Here is a 23,655-nt window from a genome sequence, read left to right on the forward strand (position 1 = left end):
GAAATCAGGCAGAGAAGGAACTCTGGAATGTTCACCAGAGTGGACCTGTATGGGCTGAAACCTGGCCTGGTGAGAAACACATTTCCCCATCTTTTTAACTACGTGTTCATTTTTTTTTTTTTTAATTTCTGCCAACGCCTCTACCTGTCTGTCCTTCCAAGTGTTGAGTCACACCTGAAGGGTTGCATAAGCAGTGAGATATTCTTGTCACTTGGCAGGTAGGACCACAGAGGTCCTGGGGAGAGTCAGGGCTGATCACAACCTCAGTCTGGGGAGGCAGTTTGGGGACACGTTCTTGTGTCTCGCTCTCCCCTGTCCTTGGATGTCTTCCAGAACCAGGTCCTGCCTCTCTGCTCATCTCCATTTATGCAACTGCTCTTGATGGGCTCCTCCTTGCCAGTGATTTCACCCACCAGCTCTGACGGATAAGAAATCTGGACGTCCAGCCCCAGCCTCTTGTCCACGATCTGTCCCTGCAGGTAGCTGGGCAAAGACTTGCCTCCCTCTCTTAGTCGTGTGACCTTCAACTTACACTCAACGTGCCCAACTCAGAATTCAAGTCCACACAAAGACTTCTTTTCTCCATGACTTTATCCCTGTCATTCGGGAACCCTGGGATCATCTCAAGTCTTCTCTTCACTCAGGTCCTAAAACCATTCTGCCAGTGAGGTCTGAGGTCTCTCCCTTCAACCCAACGTCTAATGACAGCCGTGCACACTGCCTCTACTCCATTCAAACCCATCGTGACAAGCCTGGAATAACCCTTTTGATCCTCTGTCACTTCTGGCCGTATTTCAAAATTTGAAGCAAGTACCTCCATTTCCCCAAGTCTTATCCCACCCCTCAAGATCACATCTGTCTCCTTTCTGGGACTGCTATTCATTCTCCTCAAAAAATAGTTATGGATGATCCATTGTGTACACCATGTGAGGAGCTGAGGATGCACAAATGATCAGTCTAGGAACCGTCACACCAAGAATCGCTTCTGTGTTTTTTCTCTCTTCAGAGTGTTTCCCCACCCAAGTTCTTAAATAGCCAGGGCTGTGTCTTCAATGTCTTTTGTGAAAGCCACAGTGACAGAATGCAGGGCCCATAATGTGCTCTAACCAAGTGCTTATTGGTTATATGCAAGACAGTAGAAGAGTAAGACCAGAAATACATGTCAATTGCAATGTTTACCTAGATTAAAGAATTATCTTTGGCTAAGAAAAAAAGAAAAAAACACATCAAGAAATTTTATAAACGCGCTATGCTGGAGTGGTGTTTTACGTGCATAACCAACAATTCAATTTAACGTGACAAAATATTCCCCTCAAATTTTAAAAACAGTGGTTGATAACATGTTTCCCAAACTCCATAGTCATGAACTGAGAGTCACATATTAAGACCAAAGAACTAATATAAAATTGACTCATAGCACCTTAATAATTTGAACGTAGATATTTGAAATGTCCCAAGAGATTTTACAAGACAGAAATAGGAGGAAATTGAGAAACATCAAACACAAATTCTTAGGTAAAACCATTCTGTTCTATTAAGGACTAGGGTATCGATAGCATCTAAACACATGAGACAACCCGGCCATCCTCTTAGCAAAAGGATGTCTTGGAACCAGGGATAGAACAGGACTCAGGCGATACCAATGGCATACTTTCTAAGGATCCCCAAGAAAGAAACATTTGTGACTCAGAAGGGGAGGAATATCAATTCCCCCAAATGTAAAACTATTTCTGGTATAAAGAAAAATTAGGGAGACAGGCTGCTCATCCAAACTTCAAATGAGTATGGTTTTGATACTTTGTTCGGAGAATCTAGTATGGACCTCCACTTAGACTTCCGGTTCAAGGAACGTATGTCACTCTAGCCCAGAGGAGATGGTCCCATGCTAAACAGAAGCTCAAGAATTCAGAGTCAAAAGTTAGTCCCAGGCATATGTCTACTGCCAAATTTAATTAAAAAATATTGTACTCACCTGCCAGAATATGCTATCTATTGTGTTTCCAAGAAAACCATCGCGACCTTCTGAAGACACCAGTTTGGGGCCAAGAATTGTCATGAATTCATCGAAGTCCACCTGGCCATCCCCTGGAAGAAGAAAATACCAATGTGAGTTGAAATGTTGAAATGGACCTGCTGCACCCAATGAAATAAACATCACCACGCTTTTCTTTTTCCCATGACCTCAATGGGTGAAGAGCTGGTGGCATCAGAGAAAATTGCCCCACATTCTTAAATACCACTGGGAACACAAGATACTGGCAATATCAGTACATCTAATACCACACATTTGGAGTTATTTTCCAGTATTTCCATATCTAAATGCCCAGCCAGCAGTCACCCCCCACTTAAATGGCCACCCCTCACACCTGCTGTACCTTTGGGACACAAACCGCCTAGCAGTACACATGATGGACGCAAACACCTCGCAGTACGCGTGACAGAAAGTACAGCTTTCCCCCGCTCTTCCTTCCTCCTGTCACACACACACTGAGACACCAAGTCCTTCACCTCTTCCATGCCTGTGCCCGCTCTACCCCTCTGGTCAATTCAATCTCCAGGCCCTTCTAGAAGGCTGCGGTGGGAAAACGTCTGCAAGGATTAATGTACCTAGTGATAACTACAACACTAGCGGAGTGGCTGCCTGCTCTCACGCTCTCACCTTCACTCTCTCTCCCACACAGAAGTTTGCCTCCCCAAAAGCATAGCTGATGATGTTTTATAAATGTCCATGGCGTCTTTGACCCAACATAAGGAAACCACTTCAAGATGGCATTCGAGTCCCACTTTGTCCTTCACTGTCTTTTGCTCCCCGCCTCTGAACAAAATGTCCTGCTACTGCCAAACCCCATGCCCCGTACATCCACCCAGGATGCCTTCCCCACTTGTCGACCTGATGAACACCGTCTCGTTCTCTAAGATGGAACTTGAATACCGTGCTCTCTTTTCGGTTTTTCTGACCCTCATCTCACTAGCCTGCGAGGTCTCTCCCTGTACCCTCACGTGTGTCTGTCATAGAACTTATCAGCCTGTAACTCAGCCACCGGTCTGCATGCCTTTTCCACACCTGCACTGAGAGCTCTGCAAAGTCGGGGACCCAGTCTGAAACTTCTTTGTACATCGCCCACAATGGCGGGCACTCAGCACGTACTTACAGAATGAATGAATGATACCCCTTGCTTGTTTTCCCTTTGCTCAACTCTGCATCTTTCATCTGACACTAGATGAAAGTTTAGTGTCGGATCTACCTTAGATCTGACACTAAAAGGTGAACTTGAGCCAACTCAGATGAAAACAGACCTTCAGGGTACTGTCCAAGCCTCCATGACTCATCAGTGTGGCATTCTGCGCCCTTAGAACTGCTCAAGAGGGCGTCTCCACCAAGAGCGCACCACATGTTGGCCCAGCTGGTGCAGACAGCCCAGGTGTCTGCACACAGGTTTACCAAAGTGTACACACATCGATCAAGTCCCAGAGGGCAACCGCCTTCAAACAGCCCTCGTTCCAATCCTACTTCAAAAAGCTGAGCAGATGTCATCATCAAGATGCCAATAATTTAGAAAAAGAAGTCCAGAAACATGTTGCAGTATAGATGAAAAAAAACCTGAGGGGGTAAGGGAGGAGTGACAAATCAGTGGGAAAGGAAAGATCTAGCACCAAATGGGTTTGGCCATCACTGGGCTACTGAAGGTCACTGGTTTACTCCTCACCGTTCAAAAGGAGAGAGGATCTGAAAATAAATAAATTAACGAATTAAATTCCACCTTCAAATATTAATTTATTAAATCCCATTCTCACTGGTCATCATGAGAAAGCTAATCACGCAAAAGTGAGGTACCATCCTTCCTCTCAAATTAACAAATACTTCTAGAAAGAATGCTGCTCCATGTTCATAGAGATACAGGGAAGAGATGGGCTCTCTTGTGCCTTCCCGGGACCCTCCCCAGATAGCAATGGACAGTATTTAAGATGCTGTAATGTGCTGCAGTCATCCAGTGTCTGTGAAAGTGGGAAATTGGAAGGTGTAGGAAAAGGAGGAGGCCCCATCTTCCTGGTGTTCACAGTGAGCTAGCTCCAAGGGGCTCCGAGGCTCAGACAGACACACGCTTGGTAAACACTGGCACTGACCCTCGGCTCACCCCACATCAGCCCGGCCCATCTGGAGCTAGATGGCCAGCGCTCTCAGCCCAGAATACACATTCTCCCTAGAAACCGTATCACCCTCAATCGAGTGAAAACGGATCCCTGGGGGACAAACGATCTTAGATATCACAGTGGTCCGTGGCTCTCCGCTGGGCCACAGGACACAAGCAGACTACAGAACACCTGTGCTACTAACATTTCACAGCGCCAGGCAACGAGGGAGACCAACGTCTGCACAGGCCCCCGGTGGTGAGGCAGCTCCGAAAGAGGCGGCGGCGGGCGGAGGTGCAGAAGCAGTGGGCAGGACCATGCCCAAACACTGTGGGTGCCCTTCGCTAGCGCTCTGCCCGGAACGTTGCTCTGTAAAGCAGAGGGCATCACCCCGATGTCTGTTACCCATGGCGACATCCAACAGCTCACAAGGGCGAGGCAGCTCGAGGGCCTGGATCTCGTTCTACGAGGTCCCAACGAGACCGTAACTGAAATCGACCCAGCGGGCCGCACCACTTCAGCTCCCGGCCTCGGTGTAGTGAGGAACGCTTTCTCTCATTCGGGGGTCCAGGGGTGGTCACAGCCGGGACACAGGACTGTCTCTGAACGGGCCACCTTCCCGGGAGGAGGAGAGAGGCCACCGCCTCTCTGAAGCCTCCCCCAGGAGCACCGCGGTCCCGAACTGCCGTAGCCCGAGGGTCCACGGGGAGCTGCTGCCGGAGGCACTGGGGACGGCCCACAGGTGGGCCCTCGGCCGCGCCCGCCAAGCCGACAGCGGACGCGCAGCAATGAGGGCCCGTGCGGGGAGCAGCCCGCTCCCTGCTCAAAGGCTCGGCCGGAGAGGACGGTCCGGGCCAGGAGCGCGCAGGGCCCGATCGGAAAAGCCCGCTGCGGCCGGTGCGAGCGCAGGCGGCTCGGCCCAGGCTCGGCTGCCGGGAGGACCTGCCGCTCACGGTTTCCGAGGGCTCGGGAGCTTCCGACGTGTTTGTCAACGAAACACGGTCCCCGAGAAAGGGACGAGGGGCAAGTGCGGAGGAGGAGGAGGAGGAGACCGAAACACCCTCAGGTCGCAGGAGCTCAGCTAACTGGTCGCCAGACCGCCCCGCGCCCCGACAAGCCCACCCGGAGCCCGTCCAGACGAAACACCGATCGTCCTTATGCGCGATGCGTCCAGGCTCGACCCCAGCGGCAGGTGCTTCTCCCTTCCGCGACGGTCTCGGTGCGGGGACCACGACGACCCGGAGCCCACATCGGGTCGGGGACAGCCGCGCTCCCCCGACCGACCCGCGCCCCGACAGGCCCACCCGGAGCCCGGACAGAACCAGAGCCGCGGGTCCGGGGCAGCAAAGCGACCCGCGCCGGGAGGCGGGACCGGCCACGTGCGGGAGGACGGGCCGCGGGGCAGGGGCGGCTCCCGGCCGGCGGCGGGGCCCAGAGTCCGACCGCGTAGACGCGGCTCCGCGGGGGCGTCGCGGCCGGGGCGGGCCCTCGGGGGACAGCGCGGTCTCGGTCCGGGGGTCCCGGGAGGACGGGGTCTGCGGGCGGCGGCCCCGGGGACACTCACTGTCCTCCTCCGGGGAGCGCGCAGGAGCGGCGGGTGTGCGGACTCCGGACGGGCCGCCCGGGACGGAGCCGCGGGGACCGGAGCCGGGAGGGACCGACGGCTTTTCTCCGGGGCCTGAGGAGCGGCCGAGCTCTCGGGTTCCACTGGGAGAACCTCGGCGGCCGCCATCTTTATCCTCCTCCCCCGCTCTACGGAAAGCGCTCAGGGAACAAAAGCTCCAGCGCGAACCCGAGCAGACGACTTAGCCCCGCCCCGGGCAAGGCCGGTGCAATTCCGCCTCCCGCAAATATTTTTGAGAATCCCTGCAACAGGCCCCTCCCCACGAAGATCAGCAAAAACACCGAGCCAAGACCACGTTTACCGATCAGTGAGAATTGGGAGAATCCAGAGCTAGAGGAAAATAACACAGAATTCATGGCTTTTCCCCCCATGATTCTTTAGTCTAAGTTAAATTTTTAAAATTCTTTTTCTTACTCTATTTTTAAGAATTTCTCTTCTTTCCTATTTTAACCTTTTTCTATTTTATCTTTTTAAAAATCTTTTTAAATTTTCATAGTTATAGTCATATTCTATCCCTTTACTGTATTTAACCTTATTTTTGTATATATGTAAGATTTTTTTTTTTTAATTTGGGATACAATTTCTTCTAATAGATCAAAATATACCCTAAATCTAGTACATGGTTTTGTTCTAGTATCCAGCCTGAACACATTCTTTCTTTTTTCAATTCCTTTTTTATAATCCTTTTTCATTTTCATCTTTACAGTCATATTCCATCCCTTCATCGTATTTATCCTTATTTTTGTGTATTTATATGTTTTTCTTTCTTTAAAAATTTCAGAGATAGTTTCTTCTAACAGACCAAAATACCCTCCCCCCCCCAAAAAAAAATTAAGTCTTTGGCTCTGTTCTATTCACCAATCCAATATTTTCTTTTCTGTTTTCCCCCCTTTCTTCTCCCCCTGGTTTCAGGTCTCTTTTGATTTGATTAGTATACATTTTTCTGGTTTGGCTGCTACCCTTTAAGTATTTTGTTCTCTCATCTATTTTTATCTGGATAAAATGAAAAGGCAGAAAAAGTCATCTCAAAATAAATAAATAAATAAAAGAACAAGAGGCAGTACCAAAGCCTAGGGACCTAATCACTACGGACACTGGTAATATGTCAGAACCAGAGTTCAGAATGATGATTATCAAGGTGCTAGCTGGGGTCAAAAAAAGCATGGAAGATATTAGAGAATCCCTTTCTGGAGAAATAAACGCCATTTCTGGAGAAATAAAAGAACTAAAATCTAACCAAGTTGAACTCAAAAAAGCTTTTAGTGAGGTGCAATCAAAAATGGACGCTCTTACTGCTAAGATAGATGAGACAGAAGAGAGAATTAGTGATATAGAAGACCAAATGTGAAGAATAAAGAAGCTGAGCAAGAGAGGGAAACAACTACTGGACCATGAAGGGAATTTGAGAGGTAAGTGATACCTTAAGATGAAACAATATTAGAATAACTGGGATCCCAAAAGAAGAAGAGAAAGGGGGGCAGAAGGTATATTGGAGCAAATTATAGTAGAAAATTTCCCTAATTTGGTGAACAAAACAATTATCAAAATCCAAGAGGCACAGAGAACCTCCATCAAAATCAATAGAAATAGATCCATACCCTGTCATCTAATAGTAAAACTTACAAGTCTTAGTGACAAAGAGAAAATCCTGAAAGCAGCTGGGGGCAAGAGGTCTATAATCTACAATGGGAGAAATATTAGATTGCCAATAAACCTATCCACAGAGACCTGGCAGACCAGAAAGGACTGGCACAATATATTCAGAGCACTAAATGAGAAAAATATGCATCAAAGAATACTATATCCAGCCAGGATGTCACTGAAAATAGAAGGGAAAGAAAATAAAAAAAGGTTCCAGGACAAACAAAAACTAAAAGAATTTGCAAACATCAAACTAACCCTACAGTAAATATTGAAAGGGGTCCTCTAAACAAAGAGAGAGCCTAGATGTAACACAGACTGGAAAGGAACAGAGACAATATACAGTAACAGTCTCCTTACAGGAAATACAATGGCACTAAATTCATATCATTCAGTAGTTACCCTGAATGCAAATGGGCTAAATGCCGCAATCATAAGACACAGGGTATCAGAATGGATTTAAAAAAAAACAAGACCCATTGATATGCCATCTGCATGAAACTCATTTTAGAACCAAAGACACCTCCAGATTTAAATTGAGGGGGTGGAAAACAGTCTACCATGCAAATGGACATCAAAAGAAAGCTGGGGTGGTAATCCTTGTATCAGATAAATTAGATTTTAAGCCAAAGACTATTAAGATGAGGAAGGACACTATATCATACTCAAAGGGTCTGTCCAACAAGAAGATCTAACAATTTTAAATATCTACGCCCCTAACATGGGAACAGCCGACTACATAAACCAATTAATAACAAAATCAAAGAAACACATCAACAATAATACAATAATAGCAGGGGACTTTAACACCCCCCCTCACCGAAATCGATCATATAAGCAAAAGATCAACAAGGAAATAAAGGCTTTAAATGACATACTGGGCCAGATGGACATCACAGATCTATTCAGAACATTCCATCCCAAAGCAACAGAATACACATTCTTCTCTAATGCACATGGAACATTCTCCAGAATAGATCACATACTGGGTCACAAATCAGGTCTCAACCGGCACCAAAAGATTGGGATCATTCCCTGCATATTTTCAGACCACAGTGCTCTGAAGCTAGAACTCAATCACAAGAGGAAAGTTGGAACCCAAATACATGGAGGCTAAAGAGCATCCTACTAAAGAATGAATGGGTCAACCAAGAAATTGAAGAAAATTTTAAAAAATTCATGGAAATAAATGAAAATGAAAACACAACTGTTCAAAATCTGTGAGACACAGCAAAGGTGGTCCTGAAAGGAAAGTACATAGCAGTACAAGCCTTTCTCAAGAAACAAGAAAGGTCTCAAGTACGCAACCTAACGCTACACCCAAAGGAGCTGGAGAAAGAACAACGAAGAAAGCCTAAATCCAGCAAGAGAAGAGAAATCATAAAGATCAGAGCAGAAATCAATGAAATAGAAACCAAAAGAGCAGTAGGACAAATCAACAATACTGAGAGCTGGTTCTTTGAAAGAATTAATCAGATTGATAAACCCCTGGCCACACTTCTCAAAAAGAAAAGAGAAAGGACCCACAAGAATAAAATCGTGAATGAAAGAGGAGCAATCACAACCAACACCAAAGAAATACAAACAATTACAAGAACATATTATGAGCAACTATATACCAGCAAATTTGACAATCTGGAAGAAATGGATGCATTCCTAGAGACCTATAAATGACCACAACTGAACCACGAAGAAATAGAAAACCTGAACAGACCCATAACTAGTAAGGACATTGAAGTAGTCATCAAAAATCTCCCAAAAAACGAGAGCCCAGGGTCAGACGGCTTCCCAGGGGAATTCTACCAAACATTTAAAGGAGACCAAATACCTGTTCTCCTGAAACTGTTCCAAAAAATAAAAATGGAAGGAAAACTGCCAAACTCATGAGGCCAGCATTACCATGACCCCAAAACCAAAGACCTCATCAAAAAGGAGAATTGCAGACCAATATCCTTGATGAACACAGATGCAAAAATTCTCACCATAATACTAGCCAATAGGATCCAACAGTACATTAAAAGGCTTATTCACCACGACCAAGTGGGATTTATTCCAGGGTTGCAAGGTTGGTTCAACATCCACAAATTAATCAATGTGATATGATACATTAATGAAAGAAAGAACAAGAACCGTGTGATACTCTCAATAGATGCTGAAAAAGCATCTGACAAAGTACAGCATCCTTTCCTGATCAAAACTCTTTAAACTATAGGGATAGAGGGCACATACCTCAACATCAAAGCCATCTATGAAAAACCCACCGCAAATATCATTCTCAATGGAGAAAAACTGAGAGCTCTCCAACTAAGGTCAGGAACAGGGAAGGGCTGTCCACGATCACCACTGCTATCCAACATAGTACTAGAAGTCCTAGCATCAGCAATGAGACAACAAAAAGAAATAAAAGGCATCTGAATTGGCAAAGGAGTCAAACTCCTAACTCTTTGCAGATGATATGATACTTTATGTTGAAAATCCAAAAGCCTACACTCCAAAACTGCTAGAACTCATGCAGGAATTCAGTAAAGTGGCAGGATATAAAATCAATGCAGAGAAATCAGTTGCATTTCTATATACCATGAGGAAGATAGAAGAAAGAGAAATTAAGGAGTCCATCCCATTTACAATTGCACCTAAAACCATAAGATACCAAGGAATAAACCTAACCTAAAAGGCTAAGAATCTGTACTCAGAAAACTATAAAGTACTCATAAAGAAATTGAGGAAAACACAAAGAAATGGAAACACATTCCATGCTCATGGATTGGAAGAACAAATACCGTGAAAATGTCTATGCTACCTAAAGCAACCTACACATTTAACACAATCCCTATCATAATACCACCCATTTTTTTCAAAGAAATGGAATAAATAATCCAAATAATTTATATCGAACCAGAAAAAACCCTGAATAGCCAGAGGAATGTTGAAAAGGAAAACCAAAGACGGCAGCATCACAATTCCAGACTTCAAGCTCTATTACAAAGCTGTAATCGTCCAGACAGTACAGTACTGGCACAAAAACAGACACATGGATCAATGAAACAGAATAGAGAGCCCAGAAATGGATCCTTAACTGTATAGTCAAATAATCTTTGAAAAGGCAGGAAAGAATGGCCAATGGAAAAAAGACAATCTCTTCAACAAATGGTGCTGGGAAAATTGGACAACCACATGCAGAAAAATGAATCTGGACCATTTCCTTACACCACACACAGCAAAAGATCAAAATGGATAAAAGACCTCACTATGAGGCAGGAATCCATCAAAATCCTTTAGAAGACAGGCAGCAAACTCTTCGTAGAAACACACCAAAGACAAGGGAAGTAGGGGCAAAAATGAACTCCATCCAGATCAAAAGCTTTTGCACAGCAAAGGAAACAGTCAACTAAACCAAAGGACACCAACAGAATGGGAGAAGATATTTGCAAATGACATAGGAGATAAAGGGCTAGTATCCAAAATCTATAAAGAACTTACCAAACTCAACACCCAAAGAACAAATAATACACTCAAGAAATGGGCAGAAGACATGAACAGACATTTCTGCAAAGACATCCAAATGGCCAACAGACCCATGAAAAACTGCTCCACATCACTCGGCATCAAGAAAATACAAATCAAAACCACAGTGAGATACCACCTTACACCAATCAGAATGGCTAAAATAATTCAGGAAACGACAGGTGTTGGCGAGTATCCAGAGAAAGGGGAACCTCCTACACTATTGGTGGGAACACAAGCTGATGCATCCACTCTGGAAAACAGCATGGAGTTTCCTCAAAAAGCTGAAAATAGAGCTACCCTAGGACCCAGAAATCGCACTACTGGGTATTTACCCTAAAGATACAAATATAGTGATCTGAAGGGGCACATGAACTCTAATGTTTATAGCAGCAATGTCCACGATCACCAAGCTATGGAAAGAGCCTAGATGTCCATCAACAGATGAATGGATAAAGAAGATGTGATACACACACACACACACACACACACACACACACACACACAATGGAATACTATGCAGCCATCAAGAGAAACAAAATCTTGCCATTTGCAAATACATTGATGGAACTAGACGGTATTATGCTGAGTGAAATAAGTCAATCAGAGAAAGACAATTATCATATGATCTCTCTGATATGAGGAATCTGAGTGGCAGGGCAGGGGATTGAGAGGGGAAAAATGAAACAAGATGGGATCGGGAGGGAGACAAATCATGAGAGAGACTCTTAATCTCAGGAAACAAACTGATGGTTGCTGGGGGATAAGGGGTAGGGAGAGGGTGGTGGAGTTATGGCCATTGGGGAGGGTATGTGCTATGGTGACTGCTGTGAAATGTGTAACCCTGATGATTCACAGACCTGTACCCCTGGAGCAAATAATACATTATATGTTAATTTAAAAAAATGATCCCCCTGCCTTGTTTTTCCCCCCTCCTGTTATGGAGCAAAGGGAGATAGATTCCTATAGGCCCACAGTTGCAGAAATAGTCCAGGGGGGCCCCCACACCTCTCTTAGGATTTTCTCAGCTCTGGCTCCTGATATGTGGGTATGTAGAACATTTTCTACAGATAGTCTATAAATACAGACTCTTCGTCCTGATGAAAAGCTCAACCCCGGTCCAACCAGTAGTACAAATTTCTATTCAGATTTAGACGAGAAAACAGATCCTAGTTTAATGGACAAAGAGAACTGGGAACACCCCATAAGCTACCTATGCTGCTCCCAAAAATGTGGCCCCCATGTCCCCACCCCATCACTCTATCCATCCCAGAGAAATGAGACAAATAGAATCTCAGAGGGGGGTTTTACATTAAGTCCCTGGTATGAAAACCAGCCCCAGGCAGAACCAAGGTCTTAAAAAAGTCAGATGATGTTCGAATTACCTACCTTTGACTGAGCACTGCCATTGTGGTGGGCATTGCTTACAGAAACATCTGTACACTAGTTCACTCTAGGCTTCCAGCAGCCCATTTTCCCAATGGGAAAACTGAGGCCTAGAGAGGTTCTGTAGCTTGCAGAAACTCAACAGGGCACAGAGCTGGGATTCCACCCCAGGAGTGGATTTCTATGTGTGCACTTGGACACACTGTGGGCAGACACCTGGGCCTCCTCTGGGGGAGCAGGGCCACAGTTGGACTCTGTCTGGGACACTCTTTCCCCTGACCCCAGCATTGCCTGGCCTGGACTGTTTCGGCTGCCTAGGATATGGGGGCAAAGTGAAATCCAAATTGCTCCCTCTGGTCTAGCTGGCGGGCCTCAGGTTAACCATTAGAGGTCTTTTTTAACCATTTAAAAGAGTCATCGTCTGTAAGCAGGATTTCTTTCTTTTCTTTTTTTTTTTTTTTTAAATGAGTAGTTTAGGTCCAGAACTTTTTTTTTTTTTAATATTTTATCTATCTATCAAAGGGAGAGAGGGGGAGAGAGTGAGCACAGGCAGACAGAATGGCAGGCAGAGGCAGAGGGAGAAGCAGGCTCCCCGCTGAGCAAGGAGCCTGATGTGGGACTCGATCCCAGGACGCTGGCATCATGACCTGAGCCGAAGGCAGCTGCTTAACCAACTGAGCCACCCAGGCGTCCCAAGCAGGATTTCTTTAAGACGTGCAATATACCAGACTCTGAGCTCAGAGCTTCGTACTTATCTTGTCTGGTTCTGTGCCAGTGTTATGAACAGATTCTCCTCTTCCACACTTTCCCCATGAGAAAATGCAGGCAGGAAGGGGTTAAAAGTAACTAGATCGTGTCCACACAGCTAAGATACGCCAGTCAAGAGACTCAGCTTGGGACCCATGAGACTAGCCTCCGCGTTGTCCCAGCTCTCGTATGCATCAGAGATGCCGGCGTTAAGTCCCAGCATTGGCTCGCATCTGTCTGCAGACTTCGAGAGTACCATATGTCTTCCTATTTGGCCACTCAGGAAGGAATTTAGTGGGAAATTGGGTGAGATGGCCTTCAGGGGCTTTAATACAAATGACCCTTGCCTAAAAGCCATTTCTTCCCCCAAATGGCCATTCTGCCTGTGTTTTGGGGGTCTTGGTGATTCTCCTTGGATGGTCAATTCCCAGAGGACCCAGGCCTCTCACATACAGCCCTCCAGGCCTCTGAAACCCCATCCACTAAAAAGAATTACTGTAATAAACAAGGTCTGTCCAGGCCTGGCACAGTGACATCAGACTGCCATTCTGGATTCTCATGCTCCCAGGGACAAGGGTGGGCAGCTTCCCTGACCCGCCACGTTTCACAGACCATAGCCGACTCTGAATGCAAAACTCTCTTGGTTAAGTTGCTTCTGGAATCTCGAGCAAGCAAACAAGTGCAGCATGGAAGGGTGCCGTTCACTTCTACTGGCCTCATCCTCCCTCCTCAAGCTTCCAAACATCACGATCCACTTAGCAGGAAGTGCAGGAAGCTAACCTGCTAGAGACTGTGTGCTGTTGCTTCCCACTACCATGTAAGTCAAAGGAGTGCACTTGAACTAGGGCAGGAAGCTGTTGCGGGGGGAGGGGGGTCAGAACTATACAACATGCATTAGGAACAACCAGCTGAAACACTCACAATGGGGTGAAATAATAAGAAAAAAATAGATAAATAAAGACCCGGGGCTTTCTGGTGGTCTCTCTCTCCACTAGGATGCTATTGGCTCTCATTGGTCGTCAAGGTAACCCCAAACCGACTGCCACTTTGCCCCTGCATTAGGCACTCTTTCCAATGCCCCCCAGCTGTCTCTGCTTGGCTGCCCAAATCAGGCAGCAGCTCCAGCCAACCCTGGCCTGTGGGTCTTTCATACATGGCACAAACACCAGCCCTTATATTCTTCTTTAAACTCCAGCAAACACAAGCCCATCTCCAGAAGCAGATCTCTGGAAACATCTTTTGCTCAAACTGAATGAAAAACACCTCCTCCTACTCCAGGAAGGTTAATTAATGCTCGGAACCCACCATCAACTCTCTCCAATGAAATTCTTTTGCCTAAAACTTCAAACCCAACCTCTTATAAGGGGTTAGGGACTGAACTGTACCACCCCCCAAAACTCGTATGTGCAGCCCTGACCCCCCAACAGGACTGTATTTGGAGACAGGGCCTTTAAGGAGATAACTAAGGTTAAATGAGGGCCTAAAGGTGGGCCCTGATCCAATGGGATGGGTATCCTTACAAGAAGAGGAAGAGGCAGCAGGAGAGCATGCACAGGGGGAAGGCCACAGGAAGACACAGCTGGAAGGCAGTCGACTGTCTACAAGCCAAGGACAGAGTTCCCACCGGAAACCCATCCCTCCAACCACCTTGAACTCGATCATCCTAGAACTGAGAGAAATCAGCTTCTGTTCCTTAAGCCCTCTGGTCTGTGATACTTTGTTCTAGCAGCCTGAGCTAACGCATAAAGAACAGTGGGCTCTTAGGAATCTTGGCGCTTACAGTATTGTTCCTGTGTTTGGGAGCTTAAGTTGGAAACCTAAGAGTAGGTTCCTGATATCTTACACTCTACATAAGAGGGAGGAGGAGAAGGGGGCTGGAAAGGAAGAGTCTAACAGCAGAACCAAGAAAGAGGGAGAGGGGACCAAGAAATCAAGGGAGATGTTCAATAAGGGGCATGTAGTTAGTCTCCAGTGATGTGAAATGCCAGAGGGCCAGGTAGGGTGGCTGGTGAGAAAGGGACATCGTATGGCTCTTTACTGAACCTGGGGTTGTGGCAGCAAAACCTGACAACAGCATCAGAAGTTTTACACAGAAGGGACTCAAGAGCAGCAAGCTGTTTGGAAGGGGTGATATATACTGGAGATCTCAAGACCTGCCCCCAAGTTCTTGTTAAGAGGACTCCCAGGACAGCATATAGTTCTACTCTTGACTATGATTTTTTTACGGCAAAAGAATATAAAAACACAATCATCTGGAAGGATATATGCACTGGGTGAAGTCTGGAGGAGACCAGGAAGAAGCTTCCAGAATCCTCTCCCAGCAAAGTCAACACATCTGTATTAACCCCCCCCAGCATTGAGTAGTGACATGTGTGAAATCCTGTCTACTCGGAAACCTTAGAGTGCCAGTGTTCAAGGTTTCTACTGGGGACTGCTCATGTAGATCCTCTGTGCCTGCCATGTACTAACATTCCAGACTCCCAGAAGGAAAGCAGGTGTTGGCCATAAAATATATCATACATACGAACAGTTTGACTACAGCGAGCCACTCTTGATCCGTTCTAGGTATGTTGGAATCCCTCCCTGGATCCAATTTTCCGGATGCTATTCAAGGGTTAATTAACCTTGCAAGGATAGTCCGCCATGTTAGCCCCTTTGTGCACTTTTAAGTTGTTGAGCCATTGAGCCAAAGTCACAGAAATTTATCAAAATCAACATTTTCCCCTGGAGTAGGAAAAGATGCTGGGTTCTCGTGATTCAGAGTTTCTAACATAGATACTGCATCTGCTGGTGACACAGGGAGCTCTTCCTAGATCTGAGATGCTTAACTCTGTGCAGCACCATGGCCATCATTTTGACGGGACTAGCACTGTTCCTTCATTCCCTGCTTCTATTCATGGAATTTTACAGCCATCAAGCTCCTTTTCTTAAAGATCTATTTCTTTGAGAGAGAGAGAGAGAGAGAGGCTAAACAGGGGGAAGGAGCAGAGGGAGAGGGAGAAGCAGACTCCCCCACGGAGTGGGGCTCGATCCCAGGTCCCAGGCAGACGCTTAAAAAAATGAGCCGCCCCGGCACCCCTCCTAGTTCATGAATCATCCCATCCTCACCCCACTGGTAAAAGCAGAACTGAGGCCCCGACAACCCAGAGCAGCGTGCCTGCTTCCAGCAACCCAGCATCTGAAAAGCCAGTGTCCCATGGGAGCAGAACACCAAGCACAAAGTTTTTACAAATATTAGATAATACAGGAAAATGAAAACATAAAAAGATACTTTTATTGACACTTTACATTAGAATGAAAAATATCAACTGATCACAGCAGAATAAGGAAGTCAAGGGTGTGAACTCAGAGGACCTCACCACTGTCCTCCCGGAAATGTGTGCTCAGGTGGGAAAAGAGACAAGGAATCACACGTGTGTGTCTGGCATTGAAAAGTAAATTCTGCAGTAGTAAAAAGAGCAATTTGATAAGATCTAGGACAGTGGTCTCCACAGTGAGAACAAAGCAAAGGATGTTCAAGAACATTTGTGGGGCCTGAAAAAATGTTACATGCTCCATTCATATCTACTTGTGTTCTTTCTTGTTAACTACCGGGTTTTGGGGGGGTATGTTATTAAGTCTAAAATACAATAGTGGAATAATGCCTATATATAGTGTGATACACAAACAAGAAAGGGCAGGGTGCACACATGAGAAAGGGCAGACAAGAGAGGTCTCTGTGTACTGGGAACGCCAAAACCTGCACATTTTCAACTTTCTACTTAATGTATTACTAATTAGTATACCCCTCTGTGTTACTTAAAGATAGAATACTAATGTATTCATTTTATGTAGGCAAACATAAATGTTATTTGGAAAATATATTATGGGGGGGGAGCAATTGCAGAGACGACTGTACAAATAATGTACAGACCTAACTTACTCTAAAAAAAGAGGGAGCTGAGTTTGAGAAGTCCTTTTTGGATCTCGGGTATGGAACATAAGGAATAGCATGGAGGGCATTAGGAGAAAAAAGGAAAAATAAAGGAGGGGAGATGGAGGGGGAGATGAACCATGAGAGACTATGGATGCCGGGAAACAAACTGAGGGTTTAGAAGGGAGGGGGTGGATGGGTGAGCCCAGTGATGGTTATTAAGGAAGGCACGTATTGCATGGAGTACTGAGTATTCTACAAACAATGAATCATGGAACAGTACATCAAAAACTCATGATGTACTGTACGGTGACTAACATAACATAATAAAAAAAGAGAACAAAAAATAGAGGGAAATAAGAGAGAAATGAAATGATGAAAGAGAAAATGACAGAGATGAATGACAGAAATTGGAGACTTGAATTTCATAAGAAAGAAAAACAGGAGAATACTCAAAAGTATCATAAGAAGACATTTTCCTGAGCTGAGAGAGCTAAGACTACCTGATAGCCCACCAGTTAAGAGTTAGATGAAACTTAGTAATAGTTGCCATTCATTCTGACCAACTGCAGGCCAGGCACATTGCTAAGAGATTTGACTCACTTGTTTCTCTCAACAACACTGCAAGGTAGAGATAGGTGTCACCATTCACCTAGGCAGGAAGGAGGTCCAGATAATGTCACCCATACAAGATTGCTCCACTGACTGTAACAAAACCCAGGCTTGAAACCTGGTTGACCTTGACTCCACAACATTTGCTCTTTGCTTTAGGCCATGTGGACTTTCAAAATGATAATTTAAGCAATACAATTGCCATTACTAAGTCATCAGCTGTATACTGAATGCTGCAGCAAACAAACACTACACCGCTCAAATAGTTGTGAAACATTTATAAATACAGGAATATATGCAAGATTACAGAGAGAACATCAACTAACTCTCTACAGCTGATACTAGGAGGCCGTATTTTCCCACCCAAATTCAAAGAAACAAGGACTTAAGAGTATTTAGTATTTAATCAGAAATCCCTAAATGTCTCTGCAGCTGAAAAACACTCTTCCTGATCAAAAAAGAATATAAAGCCAAAGAAAAAAAGAAGACAAATTCAAGATAAATTTTAAAGGAAATAACAAGAACATTACGTATCTCAAACATGTAGGGATTAATCCAAGCTTTCCTCAGAGGTAAATTCAAAGCATTAAAAATAATTTCAGTATTTTAAAAGATTGTAGAAAAACAGGAAAGAAAATACTCAAAAATTTAGAAATGAAATTAGACATAAAGATAATGGGATAAGATATAGTAAAGTTGGAGTGAGGGCAGATTTAATTAATTGGAAAATACATATATACATACATATGGTAACCAGTGTATAAAAAAGAAAAGAGCAAATTTCTTGGGAAAAAAAATATAAAACACATACATTACTGGCATATCAAATCTAGAAACATTCAAATAAAGTTACAACTGAGAAAAGATATGTAGCAACAAATGTAGAAGAAATAAAAATCATGAAACACTTTGTATAAAGCTAATACATTTTAAAAAGAAACTTTATTGGGAAACTAATGCTTTTAAAAAATTTTTTGTTGTTTTTATCTGAATTTCAGTTAATTAACATACAGAGTAATATTAATTTCAGGTGTACAATACAGGGACTCAACACTTCCATACAATGTCTGATGCTCATCACAGCAAATGTGCTCCTTAACCCTCATCACCTAATTTCACCCATCCCACCACCCTCCTCCCCCCTTGTAACCATACTCTTTATACTCAAGAGTCTGTTTCTTCAACAGACTCTGGCAAGGATGCGGAGAAAGGGGAACCTCCTACACTACTGGTGGCAATGCAAGCTGGTGCAGCCACTCTGGAAAACAGCATGGAGGTTCCTCAAAAAGTTGAAAATAGAGCTACCCTACGACCCAGCAATCACACCACTGGGTATTTACCCTAAAGATACAAATGTAGTGATCCAAAGGGGCACGTGCACCCGAATATTTATAGCAGCAATGTCCATAATAGCCAAACTATGGAAAGAGCCCAGGTGTCCATCAACAGATGAGTGGATAAAGAAGATGTGGCATATATATATACAATGGAATACTATGCTGAGCGAAATAAATCAGTCAGAGAAAGACAATTATCATATGATTTCCTGATATGAGGAATTTGAGAGGCAGAGTGGTAGACTTGGGGGGTGGAGAAGGAAAAAAATGAAACAAGATGGGATTGGGAGGGAGACAAACCGTAAGAGACTCTTAATTTCACAAAACAAACTGAGGGTTATCGGGGATTGGGGGGGTAGGGAGAGGGTGGTTGGGTTATGGACATTGGGGAGGGAGGGTATGTGCTATGGTGAGTGCTGTGAAGTGTGTAAACCTGGGGATTCACAGACCTGCACCCCTGGGGCTAATAACACATTATATGTTAATAATTTTAAAAAAGTCTGTTTCCTGATTTGTCTCTCTCGTTTTCCCTTTGCTCATTTGTTTCTTTAATTCCACATGAGTGAAATCATATGGTATTTGTCTTTCTCTGACTGACTTCTTTTGCTTAATATGATAACCTCCAGCTCCATCCATGTCATTGCAAATGGCAAGATTCCATTCTTTTTTATGGCTGAGTCGTATTCCATTGCGTGCACGCGCGTGTGTTTATGTTTGTATGTGTATGTATGTATCTCCCACATCTTCCTTATCCATTCATTAGTTGAGGGACACTTGAGCTGTTCCCATAGTTTGGCTGATGTAGGTAATGCTCTATGGACGTCAGAGTGCATGTATCTCTCTGAATTAGTATTTTTGTGTTTTTGGGGGGTAAATATCTAGAACTTCGATTGCTGGATCACAAGGGCAATTCTAGTTTTAAATTTTGGAGGACCCTCCATGCTGTTTTCCCGAGTGGCTGCACCAGTTTCCGTTTTCATCAACAGTTGGAAGAGGGTCTCCTCTTCTCCGCATCCTCGCCAGCACCTGCTGCTCTTTGCTGTGTTGACTTCAGCATTCTGACCGGGGCGACACGACATCTCACTGTAGTTTCGGTTTGCATTTCCCTGAGCATCAGTGATGTCGAGCATCTTTTTATGTGCCTGTCAGCCATCTGTGTGTCTTCTTTAGAAAAATATCTATTCGTGTTTTCTGCTCATTTTCTAATTGGATTATTCGTTACTTTTGGTGTTGTGTATTTTGGGTACTAACCCCTTATCAGACATGTCATTTGCAGATAGCTTCTCCCATTCTGTAGGTTGCCTTTTACTTTTGTTGACTATTTCCTATGCTGTGCAGAAGCTTTTAATTCTGAAGATGTCCCAATAGTTTATTTTTGCTTTTGTTTCCCTTCCCTCAGGAGATTATCTAGAAAGGAGTTGCTAAGGCTGATGACAAAGAAGCTACTGCCTGTGCTCTCCTCTAGGATTTTGATGGTTTCCTGTCTCACATTTAGGTTTTTATCCATTTTGAATTTATGTTTATGTATGGTGTAAGGAAGTGCTCCAGTTTCGTACTTCTGAATATTACGGTCCAGTTTTCCCAATAGCATCTTTTTAAAGATTTTATTTATTTGAGAGAGGAAGAGAGAGAGAAGTCGTGGGGGTGGGGGAGAGACTCTCCAGCAGATTCCATGCTAGGCACAGAGTCTGATGCAGGGCTTGATCTCACAACCTCGAGATCATGAACTGAGCCAAAACCAAGGGTTAGAGGCTTAAGCAATTGAGCCACTCACGTTCCCCACTCCACACACAGACACCATTTTTTTTTTTTTTTCAACAAGATGGTCTTTTTCCTATAGGATATTCTTTCCTGCTTTGTGGAAAATTACTTGACCATACAGTTGTGGGCTTATTTCTGGGTTTTCTATTCTGTTCTACCCATCTATGTGTCTATTTGGGGGCCAGTACCATACACTTTTGATCACTACAGTTTTGTAATATAACTTGGACTCATGAATTGTGATGTCTCCAGCTTTGCTTTTCTTTTTTAAGGCTGCTTTGGCTACTTGGGGTCTTTTGCAGTTCGATACAGATTTTAGGATTATGTGCTCTAGCTCTGTGAAAAATGCTGGTGGTGTTTTGACAGGGACTGCATTAAATCTGCAGATGCTCTGGGTAGGACAGACATTGTAACGATACTTGTTCTAATCCATGAACATGGAATGTCTTTCCATTTCTTATGTCATCTTTAATTTCTTGCTTTATAGTTTTCACTGTACAGGTCTTTCATTTCCTTGGTTAGGTTTATTCCTAGGTACCTTATTGTTTTTGGTGCAACTGTAAATGGAACTATTTCTTTAATTTCTCTTTCTGCTGTTTCATTATTGGTGTACAGAAATGCAACAGATTTCGTGGCGCCTGTGGGTCAGTCAATTCAGCGTCTGACTTTGGATCAGGTCATGATCTCAGTGTGCAGGGATGGGCCCCATTTAAGCTCCTCACTCAGTGGGGAGTCTGCTTGTGCTCCTCTCCCTTGCCCCTCGCTCATGCACATCTTCTCTCTCTCAAAAAAAACAAAAATCTTTTTAAAAAAAGAAATGCAACAGATTTCTGTACATTGACTTCAAAACCTGCAACTTTCCTAAATTCATTGATTAGTTCTAGCAGTTTTCTGATGGAGTCTTTTAAGTATGGAGCTAGTGTTCCTATTCAAAGGGGGTAATTCTCAGTACTGATTTAGGTAAAGATTGAAAAGAAATGGAAAAAAATTTGAGAAATTTTAAAGCAATCCTAATACCTTAAATCTTCTTAAATAGGAATAATTGCATTCATTTTTTTCATGCTCTTGAGAAATAATATTCCTCGTGTCATGTAAACTGTTCCAGGATAAAGCAGAAGCAGCAAAGTCTGATGCCAAAATACACAAAAGGAAAACAACCGACCAACTTCCCTTATGGATATGTATAAAATTCCAGAAGCCTGAACTAGAAAATCTCATTAAAAATACACCAAAGCCCAGCTTACCGTAATAGCCAGATATAGATTATTCCAGACTTGAGTACAATTTAACATTAGGGAAATCAATCAATAGGACCAATCACATCAATAGATACAACTTTCAAAAGTGCTGATCTCGGGCGCCTGGGTGGCTCAGTGGGTTAAGCCGCTGCCTTCGGCTTGGGTCATGATCTCAGGGTCCTGGGATCGAGTCCCACATCGGGCTCTCTGCTCAGCAGGGAGCCTGCTTCCCTCTCTCTCTCTCTCTGCCTGCCTCTCCGACTACTTGTGATTTCTCTCTGTCAAATAAATAAATAAAATCTTAAAAAAAAAAAAAGTGCTGATCTCTCCAGATCTGAGTAAAATACCATTTCCATTCAGGACATTTTACACTGGGCAGAGAATAATACTTCCTTAAAGAGTAAGAGTGAGCTACCTCAAGACAACAGCAGACGCGGAAGGGATCCCCATTCAGAGAAGCAAGAGAATGCTCGCTATCATTTTTATTCTAACTGTTCTCAATACGCTGGCCGACAATACGGCGTGCAATGGAAGTAAAAAAAAAACAGGACCACAGGAATGGGGAAAACAAGATGACCCCCACTTGGAGGGCAGTGTGATTGTCTAGAAAACGAAACAAAACAAAACACATAACTCTTGTTCTGGGGAGTGTGGAAACAGTGGCAAGGCACGGACATTTAGGAAATCAATAGCTTTCTTGTGCGGCAGCAATCACCATTTAGATCTTCTAGCAGAACAGAAGAGCCAAGGGACTTCTGGAGAAGCCAACTGCACGGGCTCCTAAGTCACTGGCCCCCCAACCTCCTGGCAACTCTTCTCTGCTGTGGGCATAGGCTTGGGCAGGTGGGGCACCCAGAGGGGAGATGGAGGGAGGGTGGAGAGGGTCTGCTTGCCTCCCCTGGGAGGCCCCGGGGAAAGGGCCACACGTGTTCACCGCAGCAAGTTGGTGGGTGGTTCCTGACCCCACTGACTCCCTACCCAGTGAGGGGCCGGGAGCTCCCCCGGAGAGATGGGCTTCTACCTGGAGCTTCAGTGGAAGAAATGCACTTATTCTCTGCTCAGCCTTAAGACCGAAATCAGGGCCCCCCTCTACCTGTGCGCTTCCCATTGCCCAAGAGGCCCTTGGCAGAGGACGGCAGAAAACTACAGGCAAAGAAATTGCAGCTCATTTCAGGGAGATGTGATGACAAGAGGGAGGGGACCCAAAGAGCCTCTGGGGCCCTTGGCCCCCCCTGGACTACAATGGGAGGAGGAAGAATTTAAGAGGAGAAAGGAAAAAGGAAGGAAGGAAATGTGAGCTCTTGGAGAGTAAAATCAGGAGACACACAGGCTCTCCGGGATAAGAGCTCCATTTCCACAGACGCAAATTCACAGACACACTGGCCTCGGGTGGTCAGTGTGCAGTGCTGGGGAGCAGCCTGGGGCAGGGCGTGTCTAGAAGGACAGGGATCCCAGAGACAACAGAGCAGATGGGAGCCTGGGAGTCCAGGAAGGAACTCCCGTAACTGCCAAGGCACACTTAGGAGATGGGCCTTGGGATTTCACAACTTCCGTCCATAAGCAGAAAGCAGGAGAGGTGACGCCCTGTGGGCCCCTGGCTGGGCGCTGAAGCCCAGCCCTCGGCCGCCAGGCTCCTCGATTTTAATCACAGAGCCAGCCATGGTCAAAGAGCAGTGATTCAGCAAATAATCAAGCAGATGACCATTACCCAAAGAGAAAAACCTCTCTAATCACACAGAAAGGACGAAATGACCAGGAATC

The 23,655-nt window shown here is 44.7% G+C and overlaps 1 protein-coding gene across 5 annotated transcripts in view; it reads right to left on the bottom strand.

The window, feature by feature from the left end:
* The window catches only part of CALN1 (calneuron 1), a 477,468-nt gene that overhangs the window by 164,064 nt on the left and 289,749 nt on the right, over nt 1-23,655 (bottom strand). For all 5 annotated transcript variants that reach the window (XM_082714433.1, XM_082714437.1, XM_082714435.1 and 2 more), the window contains one exon: nt 1,973-2,085. In XM_082714433.1, the coding sequence (XP_082570559.1) occupies nt 1,973-2,085 (113 nt within the window). The remainder of the gene's footprint in view (nt 1-1,972; nt 2,086-23,655) is intronic.

This window comes from Mustela nivalis, assembly GCF_964662115.1.
Source record: "Mustela nivalis genome assembly, chromosome: 19".
NCBI lineage: Eukaryota > Metazoa > Chordata > Mammalia > Carnivora > Mustelidae > Mustela > Mustela nivalis.